The sequence below is a fragment of the Idiotropiscis lumnitzeri genome, chromosome 5 (assembly GCF_059441095.1).
Source record: "Idiotropiscis lumnitzeri isolate Australia: NSW breed Sydney's pygmy pipehorse chromosome 5, RoL_Ilum_1.0, whole genome shotgun sequence".
Classification (NCBI taxonomy): Eukaryota; Metazoa; Chordata; class Actinopteri; order Syngnathiformes; family Syngnathidae; genus Idiotropiscis; species Idiotropiscis lumnitzeri.
In genome coordinates, this window is record NC_142395.1 from 24,000,044 (window position 1) to 24,013,149 (window position 13,106).

General features: G+C 39.9%; 1 protein-coding gene across 9 annotated transcripts; it reads right to left on the reverse strand.

The window, feature by feature from the left end:
• Positions 1–326: 326 nt before the first annotated feature.
• Positions 327–12,822, reverse strand: eva1ab (eva-1 homolog A, regulator of programmed cell death b). Of its 9 annotated transcripts, XM_088295306.1 has the most exons (9): positions 12,619–12,822; positions 11,107–11,200; positions 8,736–8,830; positions 8,238–8,464; positions 8,028–8,146; positions 2,888–3,047; positions 1,345–1,710; positions 988–1,010; positions 327–815 (listed from the first exon to the last, which is right to left on the reverse strand). In XM_088295306.1, the coding sequence occupies exons 6-8, from the start codon at positions 2,988–2,990 to the stop codon at positions 988–990; spliced, it is 492 nt and encodes a 163-aa protein (XP_088151432.1). In that variant the 5' UTR covers positions 2,991–3,047; positions 8,028–8,146; positions 8,238–8,464; positions 8,736–8,830; positions 11,107–11,200; positions 12,619–12,822; the 3' UTR covers positions 327–815. The 9 variants fall into 9 exon arrangements, 7 of the variants coding, with proteins under 7 accessions (XP_088151432.1, XP_088151428.1, XP_088151426.1 ...); XR_015843084.1 differs by having other exon boundaries at positions 988–1,710; XM_088295302.1 differs by lacking the exon at positions 988–1,010 and having other exon boundaries at positions 8,238–8,419; positions 12,619–12,819.
• Between the last annotated feature and the right edge of the window lie 284 nt (positions 12,823–13,106).

The following is a 13,106-nucleotide window of genomic DNA, read 5'->3' on the forward strand; positions in this document are numbered from 1 at the left end:
TCTGACCAGTGAGAAGGGAGGGGGTTGGGGGGGCGACAGTTCTAAGTGTCAACCGAAATAGCATTTAGCTGCCAACACAAACACCATCGGTCACCAGACTGACTGCGGACGTGTAAACATTTTTGACGGAGGACGAGTGCTCCTCCTTTAGTCGGTTTGTTTCAGTCAGTCGGCAATGAAATGGGCGACCGTGGGTACTTGACCCAAATTGGGACAATTACAGAGAAGGATGAAAACCCACTTCCAACCCCAAATGAACATCTGCTCCGCAAAGTTCCGTCCCTGGTAGGAAATGCCCATCTCTCTGTATCAGTAATAAACTTCACTTCATGTATGCGTTCACTTTATTTAAGGAATGCGACATACAACAACAGTAAAAGCACCAGAATCAAACCATCATGTCCATGGTTCCCTTCTTCTTTTTCCTTTATTTTCAGCTTCCAAAACATCAAAAAGATGGAATAAGGAACATGTGTATCCCATAAACAAACACATTCACATTCCTTATGTATACAAAAGCACCATTTAAATTGTGTTTGAAACACAAAAATATGTTAGTGAGCAAATGTGGGGACAAATCATGACAGCCTCTGAGTCCATTCGTGGTCACACATGTTCGCGCGTCTTCCGTTGCTTTGTGTATCTTTCGTTTAAGTCCTACTTCCTTCCTTCCATTTATCCTTCAGCGTGTTTCTTCTTTAGTCAGTAATATCTGTTGAGGCTCTGAGTGACTGTGCTGATGTCTGGCTGTCCGTTCATCCAGATTTCTCTTAGGATCCTTTCCCGCTCCTCAAGCCGCTGGGCCCGGTCCAGCTCTGATCTCACAGACGCACACACAAACGCACACACAGACACCCTCAATGACCATCAATTCACATCAGCATCAAATGATCTTTGAGCACTGCAATACATGACGATTGGAAAGTAACAAACACAATCACAAAGGGTGAGGCAACACTTAGACACAGATAATATAATGATACTTACTCACAGACATGAATTTTCTTCCCCTGCGAAAAACGATTAGCGTAACTGTAGCATACTGCGGAGCCATAAAAATGTACATCCGTATGCCTGTAATATTCTGCCCTCTAGTGGCCACGGTGCACACACCAGAATGTCCATTTAAAGAAGCTAAACTGTTTACATTTGACTGAGTTGCGTAAATATTGTGTGTTTTACAAAATACAATATGGTAAAGTGTTTTTTTTTCGGTGGTGGGGCTTGGTCACATTAGTGCCATTTCTAATATAAAATATGTGCCTTAGCTCAATAAAGGTCGTGAAACATTCAGAGTAATTACCAGATCATGCACATTTTTTTGTGAGCGTGAATGTATTATACCTTCAGCCGATGTAAACATGCTGGCATGCAGCAAGGCCCTCTCAAAGCGCCTCCGTCTCCGTGACGACATGTCCGTCGTCTCATCCCAGTCCTCCGATTCGCTGTCCCCGGCCGGCCTAGCGACCTCTGAGGCGACGACGGCCATGTTGTCCGTGTTGGCGTCGATCTGCTGCTGGTGGTGCTGACAGACGTGATGGTGATGATGATGACGCTTGTGGCGGTGGTGATGGCGATGGCGAGGGTGTTTACTGTTGCCATAATGACAGTCGGCGCGACAATGTATCTGGAAAACGACGGCGCAGAGCGTGACGAGGAGACCGACAGACACTCCGCCCAGAAACACCAGCGCAGTCCTCTCGGGTTGGTCTGACAGAGAGAGATCAAACAGACAGAAACATTTTTCATCACTTGTTCTAACACTGGGGCGCTATTTATGTTATTGTTTATTTTATTTGTCTGCTATTTAGACATCCCATTGATGAGTCACGAACATTTAAATTAGGGATTCCTAACCACTGTCGCACTGTGAGAGTTCATCAGGTGTGCTGCGGGAAATGATCCAATTTCGCTTAATTGCTTTATTTTCAGTCATGATGTATCTTTGTTCATCTACCATAGCTTTTCGTGCCACTGATATCTATAGTGACAGGTGGAATAATTAAATGCTCTCCCACAAGATGGCAAAAAGTAAAATATAACCTGTGAATCGACCAAATGCCATTCATAGATAGAATAGTTTTCACAGATAAAACAGGCTCAGATTTCACGAGTTAATTTGCAAGTAAATGGAGCGAAGATCATTATTCATTACTGTTACGACTACTACTGCACTAAGGGCTTTATTTTTACGACCGGTGTTAACCCGTTGCAACGAGAGGCGTATCTCTGCACGGTGGTGGCTTGGACACAATACGTACAATGCAAGTAATTTTGCAGATGAGCGTAGGTTGGTGGATCTGTAAGAGGGAGGGCTGTTCCACTTTGGGAGTAGTCACAACCTACTTCAATCATGAATCCTTTCATTCCGCTTAAATGTGGCAAACTAGATTTACTTAGAGACCGACCTCCACTCCTGAGTCTACGGCTATTATTTCGCATCAGAATATTTCCCATTTCCTTTGTAGTTATTAGCCAAAAGGCCACTCAACAATACTGCACATGTACGCAACAAACAAGCCTTACTTATTTATTTTTTTTTCTTTTCTTTTTTTTTACTATTTCCTGATATTTTTTATTACAAGACATAATCCCTTTTCTTTCCTCCGTTTTTTACTGTTATTGCTGTGACAAAATCCCAGAATTTCCTTTGGGATCAATAACATAACTATCCAACAAAACCTAGTCTCTCACTTTCACATGATTGCAGTGGCACTTTCTGGACAAAAAAAAATAAAAAATGCTCATTGCAGTAATATAACGCTAGCCGTAGTATGCACTTGTGAGACCACACTGAAAAAGACAGCAAAGTAATTCATAGTCCCAAAAGATGCACAGTATGGTCTATTCAGACTAAAGCGCATGTTCTCTGCAACACGTATCATACCTGTGATGAAGGTGTAGGCTGCCAGTATGTTGCTAAGCAATGCCATCTCCTTGGAGACCACCATCACATCCGTGTTGGCGCTCTCTACGGTCTGAGTACTCATCACTTCACAGGGAGTTGATCTTATTGGAATCTTCAGCCCTCACCTGAGTTCTCATCTCTTCATAACAACAACAAATAACAGAAGACAAAGACAGATTGGTTTCCAAACATTTTGGAAACACACGATTATTGGACATATTATTAGGTACACTCAAGTGACTTAAACACCAGCAAAACAATATTATCTTATTGCGACGGAACACATTAAGAAGCTGGAGGGCGTAGGTGTCAAAATCCGGTACTCGAGGGCTGCTTTCCTGCATGTTTTTCATGTAAGGGAGACGGTAAAATTTTCAACAATGTACTCAATGGGTATTACAGACACAATATTAAAAAAAAAAGACTCTGGTAAAATCAATAAATAAAAAGTACCTGAAAAATCTAGTTAAGGACAGCAATAAATTATTATTTGTACTTTTGTTACTTTTTACATTTATTGCGTCGGAGCTGGAGAGCAGACTCTTCTTGACAGTGGGCTGGGGGAAAAATGTTGACTAAGTTGGATCATGGATGAGTTGATCACAAAAATGGGTCAACAGAACATTTTTGGCCTGCGGCTTCGCTGGCACTATGTTGCGCCATCCGAAAAATCAAGTCATTCATCCGATTCCTTATCAACCCGATAATCGATTCTAAATAAATTCGATAATGACGGCCTTACTTGACACACAATTAGAACTGATGTTCCCCATTGGTGTAAATGTTTTCTGTGATAAAAAATGTCATCTTGCAGGGTCTTAAAATAAAAAATCTCCCACAATAATTGTTACAGTACATGAAATGTGAATTCAATAGAATCACCACCAAGTTGCTTTGTTAAGACATGAGAAATGTTTTATGTTACCAAAGCAACACAAGTAAAATATGGACATCCAACCAGGCAGAGGCATAAAAAAAACAATTAATCGATTTACTAATCATTATGTATTGTTGATTAATTGTCTTGACGCGATTGTGCACATGACTTGGCTGTCTCCAGCAGTGGTGCAGTCAGCACAGTCTCAACATTTAATGTCTTTTGATATTAACTGTGGCTAATTAAAAAAAAAAATCAAATAATTAATTACATTTAATTAAAAAAAATGAAATTTAGCCAAACAAAGTCAAATGTGAAGCAATGAATTCGATAAAAAATTTTTTTACATCTACATTTGCTGAGAGATGTTTGGAACGATCCCATCGTGAATGAGAGATTAAACCACATTCTTTAACAATAAAAATACTAAAAAAAATCTTAAAAAAAAAAAAAAAAGCCATGGGTATTTGTTTTCCAACTATATAGCCACGGGGCAAAACCACACGCATGCATCATGCATGGACACACACTCACATACACGTGGACACACTCACATACACATCATCATGAGTGCAACAGTAGCTCTTGCCTGCCAAGCTAAATGTAGAGTGAATGGTGAGACAGTAAACAGAGCTCTTAATAGAACAGTCTAGACGTGCAGCCCAGAAGCTCATTCATGAACCTTCCTCACTTCCAGTGCAAGCGCTGTGTCATAAATTCTGTTTTTACAAAGATGATATTGCTTAGTTATGATTGCAAATGTCAGAAGTGTTCTTGAGACGATACCAAAATAAGAAATGTCACTTCCAATGTTCCAGCGCAGTTTTACTTCACTGCAAACTACAACCATTCTTAAATGAATATATTTCTGACAGCATCTATCAAATCTGAGCATGCTTATCCTTCTCAGGGCAGTTTTTTTAAAAGAACACTTCTATTGTACCTCATTAGGTAATATAAGTGCTATAGAGCAATTGTGATTCGACCGACTTGATCCGGTGTGTGCAGAGCTTCTTAATGTCACAAAGAGTCAGAGACGATTTTCTTTTTCGTTCACACCTGTCATATGACATCACATCAATGGGACTGACTTAAAGGTAACGTCGGCATGCACTTGAGAATGCGGAAATAAAGCATCACAATATCAAAATGTGTGTTGTTCTCCTAAGTAGAGAAAAGAAGCACTGATGTCAGCTTGCTTTCACTATAATTAAAAAAAAATTCAAAACACGGGTGAACAAAACTATCGTTTATGCTTTCATTGAATGGACGGGTCTCATTTAGCTGCGATAGCACTATCACAGGACATATTACGAGTATTAGAGCTACACTGAAATTATAAAGTATTTTGAAAATAAAGACTCTACAAATTGTTGTAATGTATTGGGAATAAGGCCGCAGAGAAAAACGTTGTAAGTAAAAACAGTTGTAATTTTTCTCCAATAAAAGCCATAATTATTTAGGAAATAGAATATTGTGAGAATAAAGTCATATTGTGACAGTCACAATATTATTATATTAAATTCATATTTTCTAAATGTGAGAAAAGAAACAAGCAAATTTTAAATTTTTGACATTTCATTAATCTGTTTCTGAAACTGCACCTACACACAGTCGCCACGTTCTTGGGTCGACCCAACCAGAGGAAACCCATTCAACCCCAAAAAATGCCCTTCCGACTCCAATTTTGGCCACGGTATGAATCATTTGAGGCTGAACTGTACTGTATGTGCAACTGCTGGGCGTGTAACAAGCACATTTCAGGCAGTCGTTAGCGCTTCAGGCACATTTATGTGTTACAAGAATGACACATCAGCCTCACACATGCACACACACGCACCGTTGGGACTCAAGACAGCATCCTAAGAGCGATGCCAAATTGGCTGGCAGTTGAGGTGGTTTTGGGATGTTGAGTGTGAGAGCTACAGGATGCGGACGCCCTTCTTTCCCTGTTCCCTCACCCTCAAAGCCTTTTACATTTGACCATTTAGGTTAATGCTTGTTGGAGCAAAAATCATGCCACCCTGCCTCGGGAAAAAGAGATTCACAGGACTATACAGGCTGAAATTTTACCCCATTGAAGTTTGGAATAATGCAAAAAAAAAAAAAAGCATTAGAGAACATGCCAGTTATGTATTGAGATGTTTGTGAGGGCCAGAAGCCAGCTCATTAATAGATGGCAACAGTGAGAACTTGTTGACAAGGCCTCAATGATTTCCACTCAGCGGACACCTCATTAGGTACACCAGCAGCATGATCTTCACTCAAAGAGGAAGTCACATCAAAAACGTTCTTTTCAATATTATGTTGGAGTCTAAACAGTTCTGATTAATTTTGTGTTTGTGGCATACAAATCAGGCTGCAAAATCCACCCATTTCTTTTTTATCCTTCCCAAGTGGCCATTTCGCCACTTGATGTCGACAGAAAATTACATCGCAATGCCTAAGGGCTAAGTTTGCAAATGTCACATGACCAAACACAGAAAAGAGGTGAGCTGCGATTGGTCATTGTCTAAACCCGTTTCAAATATTTTTTCATTGCAATGTTTATTCTGGAAACATTGACTTTGACGTTTTTTCCACGCCCGGTGCTATTGTGACCAGGTTCATTAAAATGCTAACTCCATTTTTATTAGGAGTACAGATATCAGGTATTGGTATTGGGGCAATACCGGTCTTATTTTTAGGTTTCGAGTTCTTGTGGAAGTTGCCAAGACTAGACACAAATACTTTGGGCAAAGAAAATCTGACATCAAGTAAGTCCTCCACGGCAGTAGTTGGCGCTATACTGTATCAGTTGACACATCTGCGAATCAACAACTTTGTCAGAAAGAAAAGTTTTGTTCACAATTTCTTGTCCTTGTGTTAAATGAAGATTTATAAATCAAAAGAACCCAGTATCGGTGAGGACAGAAGCGTGAATACTCGTACTGGTAAAAAAAAAAACAAAAGTGGTATCAGACATCCCTGATTTTCACAATATAATAATACAATAACAACAAAAATTCAACATTTTTCTTATTCTTATTAATAATACTTTATTTGACATGAAAAATTGTAGTTATTGTGAATACTTGATAATGAGGGGTACAAATATTCCCCCCCCGCCCCCCAAAAACAATTCAATACATGCATGGGGTGAGATATGATTCAAGGATGATTTATTTTAAAGTGGAACGATTCAGTTAAATCGATTCAGTGGGATTAAAATGCACTTTGATATGGTACTGTTCCGTTTGAGAGCATATGATACAATGATGTTGTTGTCATTTTACAATATGAATGAACTTGGCAGTCAATTACTATATTTGTGCCATTTTCTTCAAAGATATATCTCTCTGATAATAGACAATTCGACACATATCTCAGTGGAACGATTCTATTGGATTAACTCACATCTTTTAAATAAATAACGATTTTCCAAAACCATTTGATTCATTTTAAATATTTTGACAGCCTCGTGTTGAACTGGTGGGAGCAAGACATTACTGAATTCAAATAATGCACAGTAAAAAAAGTGTCTTTTTTTCCCTTTTTTTTGGAAAATCAGTGACTAAACAGTCTGCTCCTAATGTGAGAATGAATAAATAAGTAGTACATTATTTATTCATTCATTATTCATTTATACTATTCTAAAATCTTCACCCCTGAACAGTTTGATGATTCAGCGCCTTGCTCAAGGGCACCTGGACAGTCTATTTTGGTCCACAGTGGAATTTTGAACCGTGGACCTTCATGACCCCGGGCCAAGTCCTCACATGGTGAGCTACGGTTGCCACAACTAAATAAATTAATAAGATGCAAAAAAAAAAAAAATAATTCTTGTCTACTCTTGTCTTTGTTAATTAAATACAATTAAAATTCAAGCTGACAATTGTGCTAAGAGGCTTTCCTTGCACTGTCGACAAAGTGATCTTGTTTCTTCATGTGCGTTTAAAACACAATCTGTGTGTGGTTTTTTTGTGTGTGTGTGTGTGTGTGTGTGTGTGTGCCTCTGCATGTGAAGCTGATGTTAACACAATTTGACATTGGCCTTTCCCTCCTCAGCACCGTTACTCTTTAACATGACCTGCGGAGCACGAGGGGAGACAGCATGCTCGCCCAAACACAAACACAGCGCGGCAGATGGACGTAATGGGAGCATGGGGTGGGGACACGCAAACATGGAGCAAGGTGCAAAAGTGAAAAAGAATATCAAATTCAACTTGTCAACAATAAGAAAGAAGGAGGATTTACACTTACGTTTCCGTGCAGCATCTCTCAGCTCCTCTCCTCCTCTTGCTTGCCTGCATGCGTCTGTGCTCCTCTCCTCTCTGTGTTCAGCGCCACTCCTCCCCTTTCCTCATCCCTGTGTCTCCCTCCTGCAAAAAAAACAACAAAAAAAACCCCACTATCACTAAAAATAAACAATCTCTTTCGGACTGTTATCAAAAATTATTAAATCCAGCGTACAATTCTTCCTTCTTGATGCAGGCTCGTATGCGTAATGATTTCCAAAAATGTGCTTCCCTCCACTATCGTGTGAGCTTCTCCAGGTTGACTTGCAGTCGGCGAGGCAGAGGTCAAGCCCTCGGGGCCAAGCTGTGACACGAGAGACCTCGACAGGACAAGCAAGTCTCTCTCTCCCCCGCTCTCTGTCTCCAAAATGTCCTTTTCCTCAACTGCTTGTGGAGAATATACTGAAGTACAGTATGCACAAGAGGAGGAGGTGGGAGGAGGGTGACCGAAGCCGGATGAATACTTAATAGTAAATTTGTGTGGGAGGAAAATGTGTACATTCATAACAGGTTGAAGGGGTTTTTTTTGTATAAAAAAATAGTTAAAGGTCCCATGGAACTTTTATTTCTTCAATCATCTTTGGTGTCTTTTATCAGGTTTTTAATGCCCATGATGTCGTTTTCCTCATTAATTTGATATGGAAAATATATTTCCAATGACTGGTATAGTTACCGATACGTGAGCGTCACATCTCTTCTTCGTGAAAGAATTGCGGCCAGCCACAGTGAACTCTTAGACGGCCACAGCAACACAACGCTCCGGTTCGCCTGGAAGAAAATATTCCCTCCATTTAATTATTTTTTTTTCTGAAGTCAACCTTCATGGGGAGCACTCTGCGACCAGGCTAACAAATGTGTCAATGTGTGCATGTTAGCACAGCACGTACCTAAAATTGTTGTTTTCTTTTTGGTGTGCCCTGATTTAAAGGACACACGCAGAACACTGCAGGTTGTTTTTGCTCCTGTTAAGTCATTATTTTTTTTTTTTTGCTAAATCATCATTTTTTTTTCTCAAAATGGATTTACATGGGATGTGTGAAATTTTTATGAGCTGACCCGTCATGTCGGCAGGTTATTTCTGTGCCAAGCCTGACAACTTTACTCTCTCCCAGGATTTTTTTCCCAAGCACAGAATGAATTTAAGCATGCTTAAAATCACTAAGCAAAATGCATTGGAATTGATAGGTAAAAAAAAAAAAAGTCCAACACAAATGGATCTGTTGGTGAAGTTGTGCTTGATAAACACGCATACATACACACACACACACATGCATACACACACGTGTGAGGGCAATCAGTGCTGAAGGCATTTTAATTGGACTCGTAAGAATAGCGCATCTGAAGAGTCAATATCAAATCTCAGCACATTTCTGGGTCTTTCCACACCAAGCTGCACATAACAGTACATTCACAATTGTTCCCTGGCCTCTATGTGGAAAAAAAATATTTGTTTTATCATCACAGCACTGAGAAATAAATGTGCACGATAAGCTTCACGCTGCACTCCACCTGTCTTCAATACATACTGTAAGTGAGTCATATATGTATGAGATGTTTGTCTTCATATATAGCTGGTAATAATGGAAGCATGTAGCACTCTGGTAAGCCATGCAGAACTACGGTGGAACTATCAGTTCTTCATGGTCACTATTACTGGAACAAAAAGTCGAACAGAAGGAACATGCATCTGAAGCTCTCAAACATTCATTATGCATCTACCTTCTGCACCTTCTCCTGGCTTAAGAGTTAAAACACGCCCCCCAGCCAACATTGCACACACCGCCAGACACCTTAGAACACACAATAGATGGAAACAGTCACTCATGAATGTATTTTAAATGAGATGACACTACGTGTGGCTGAGGGCGTCACAAGGGACAGTCTCAAAGTGTACTGTCAAGCAGATTAAACTACGCTATGACTCTCAAGTGCTATTAAAACGGTCTCTGCAATTAGTCTCGAAACCTATGTAGAAATGTCTTTGTTGTTCACCGATCATAAGCATTTGGAGAAAAGCGAAAATCTGGGGGATGCCCAAAAAGATAAGCATTTCTTTTTTTCATGTCGTTGTCACAGTAGTCATTTAAATTGAACGCAGAACGCCGCCGCCGCAAACGATCAAACTGTCGTTCCATGTGTTGGGTAACTAGTGCTCAAACTTTGCATTATAATAATATTCAATTTTCATTTTAGGAATGAAACACTTGCCTTGTCAATGATGAACACTTGGGCTGACTAGTGTATTTCAATATTGGTTGGCTCATCATGGTGGTCGAAGTACTGTCTTTAACCTCTGGACTCTTTATGTTTAAAATTAACTGTTTTGCACCAACCTATGAGGGGCAAGTAGGAGGATACCAGAGAATTTCAGTGCAGGGGCAATAACTTAATGAATAAATAAATATACAGATATATTTAAACGTTATTAGATAAATAACTTCACAGAGGAGCTTCAATATTCATGTTCAATATATTTTTTTTACAGTGTTGTTTGTGGAAACTGCTGCATGGGGAGAAAAAAAAAAGGACCTGCGATTTCCATGAGTTGCACCCAAGTAAGTCAGAAACACTTGTCCTGCCATGAACCGCATTCATCAGGTGTTTGGATCACATGACTTCCTCTGAGGCTATAATGGCGAAAATATAAATAAGTACTCATCTATATGTGCTTGCCATGATTGACATATATATAGAGTAGCTTTAATTTCACATGTAAACTTGCACGAGAACTTGTCAAGACTTTTGTTTGCATAGGCCACCTGTGCTTGTTTTAGGTTTCTGTTCAGGATGTGGCCCCTTTGCCATTATTTAGGTCTGTGTGTGTGTTACATAAGACAGCTGTTCATGTGGTAATAATCAAATCATTCCCATGACTGAGTCAAGTGGAACTCAGGGCCTCTCAGACTGTCACTCTGCCTCGCTGTACTCTGGTTCTCCCCCCCATACGTGTTTATTCTTCTTTACTTCCATCTTGCCTCCCAACTACTCTGTTGCTCTTTGCTTCTGCTTTGCTGCATTTTGTCTTTATTCTGTATTTCACTCACCGATTCTCTCTCTCGCTCTCTCTCCATCGGCCTTTTTCCATTTGCTGGGGCTATTTTTGTCACGTTGCAACCGTATACAGTGTATGAGAAGAACCTACAGGAGATATGAATTATTCAAGCAATATCAACAGATGTATTTGGAAGTCAAACAAATGGTACAGTGTGAGGCTGAACGTTTTCTGGAAGGATATGCCGGGAATGGTTGAGAAAATGAGTGCAAACATGCAAGATGGTGACAAATCATGAGACATCAGCTCAGTGAGCAACACAAGGATTGTGTTTTTGCTCTTTCTTTTACTTTTTTGGTGAATCATAGGATGTTACCAGGTGACAAAAAGGCAAAGACAGATGAGGAACACAGGACGAGAAATGGAAAGCGGTCTGCTCAGTACATTATATTTTGTGAAATATCCATTACATGCACAAAATTAACTTAACTAAGCAGGGGGGTAATGTACTTGAATGAAAATAAGCAATACGAGTGGACTCCTGCGGCAGTTGATACAATTTTTTCCAGGGGTAAATACATTAGCACAACATACCTAGCGGACCCACATTGTAAGTTTGGAAACGCGTGGCCAGAAACGTTCAGCTAGCGTTCGGTCGGACGACATTTCCCTGATTCTGAGACACAGAAGCAGGAAGTAGTTAAAGTTCCAATATCACACGCCCGGGAATAATTTGGATGAATTGCTATGACAACTGCGTGATTGAAAAAAAAAAAAACAATACAAACAATTTGCTTGCTGTCTGAACGAAAAGAAAAAATAGGACGCCATGACGGGAACTGCATAAAACGTGGACAAAACAATTCCACCAGGAATTGGGACACAAGGCCCCAAACCGTGACTGTCCCAATTCTAGCGGGACGTTTGGTCACCCTAATACTCACAAGTACATATTCTTCATCCTCTGTGAAGAATAGGCAAAATTACTGACGCTTACATGTATATTTATACAGCTACACCAGTGAACCACCAAAAGTGTGTCTGGCGCGCTAGGAGGCTGCCAGGTTTCAACTTGGAACAAAATAAGAGAAAGAAAATGTCACTCACTTGTGCTCTCGTCGCTAGTTTAATTTACAAACAAATGCAATGCAGCTGAGCAAAGAGTTTGGCTCGCGGACGTTCCAGCTAGCAATATGCTTTTGGCGGTATAGTCAGTCATGTGAAACTGCGTTTAAACATATATCATCGTACATGTATTTCAAACTATTTTTTAGAAAGAAAAACATGTTATCCTGTTCTCAACGTCTATAAACGTGGGTCGCAACCCTGAAACAATAAAAAGATGCGGGTCTTAAAGTGACATAAGCTAAGAACCACTGATCTACATAATACTGCCCCCAGGTGGCTAAGGCACGAACAGCAGAACGAGCAGCAAATTATCAATGAATTCGAGTAAAAAAAAAAAAGTGTATTACATATTGCTAATTTTATTTAAAAATGCTTGTTGTTGGGTGGAATTGTGGCATTTCCATTCATTTCAAAAGGGAAAGGGGTTTTAACATACTTGGTTTGATCCCCGAATGATTGAAGGTCGTATCTCAAGGTGCTTTCAATTCCCAAACGCGACGATACTAGTGTGTAATTCGGGTTGAGTCCAAAAAGGAGCATGAGTCACTAATAGTAGTTTTATCCCCACAGCATTAAAGCGGGGCGGCACAGTAGGTTGATTCCAGCTGATGTGCTGCACAGCTGTGAGTCTGTGGATGTGTTTGTCAGCCTCTCTAACAGCGACTGTCAGTGTGGTTATGCAATCACTGTTGCTCCCGTTACCCGAAACAAGTGGAGGGTGAAGAAGGACTTAATGAGGTCTATTTGTGCACTCTACTCTTTCAAAACTGCCTCCCTCTCTACTCTGCACAAAATGGACTCAAAATAAAACAATATGAAATAGCGTTTATTTTGATAAAACAAAATGAAATGTTCTTCAAATTCAGTGACTGTGAATGGCTTCTTAATGTTCTACTCAATATACAAATTATGCTAATGAGAACA

Excerpts from the sequence above, each read along its gene's own strand:
- eva1ab (XM_088295305.1), bottom strand. The coding sequence starts at position 2,990 with ATGAGTACTCAGACCGTAGAGAGCGCCAACACGGATGTGATGGTGGTC. Across the intron at positions 1,711-2,887 it reads AGCCTACACCTTCATCACAG|ACCAACCCGAGAGGACTGCG; the intron begins GTATGATACGTG and ends TCTCTCTGTCAG. Across the intron at positions 816-1,344 it reads CATGTTTACATCGGCTGAAG|AGCTGGACCGGGCCCAGCGG; the intron begins GTATAATACATT and ends CTGTGAGATCAG.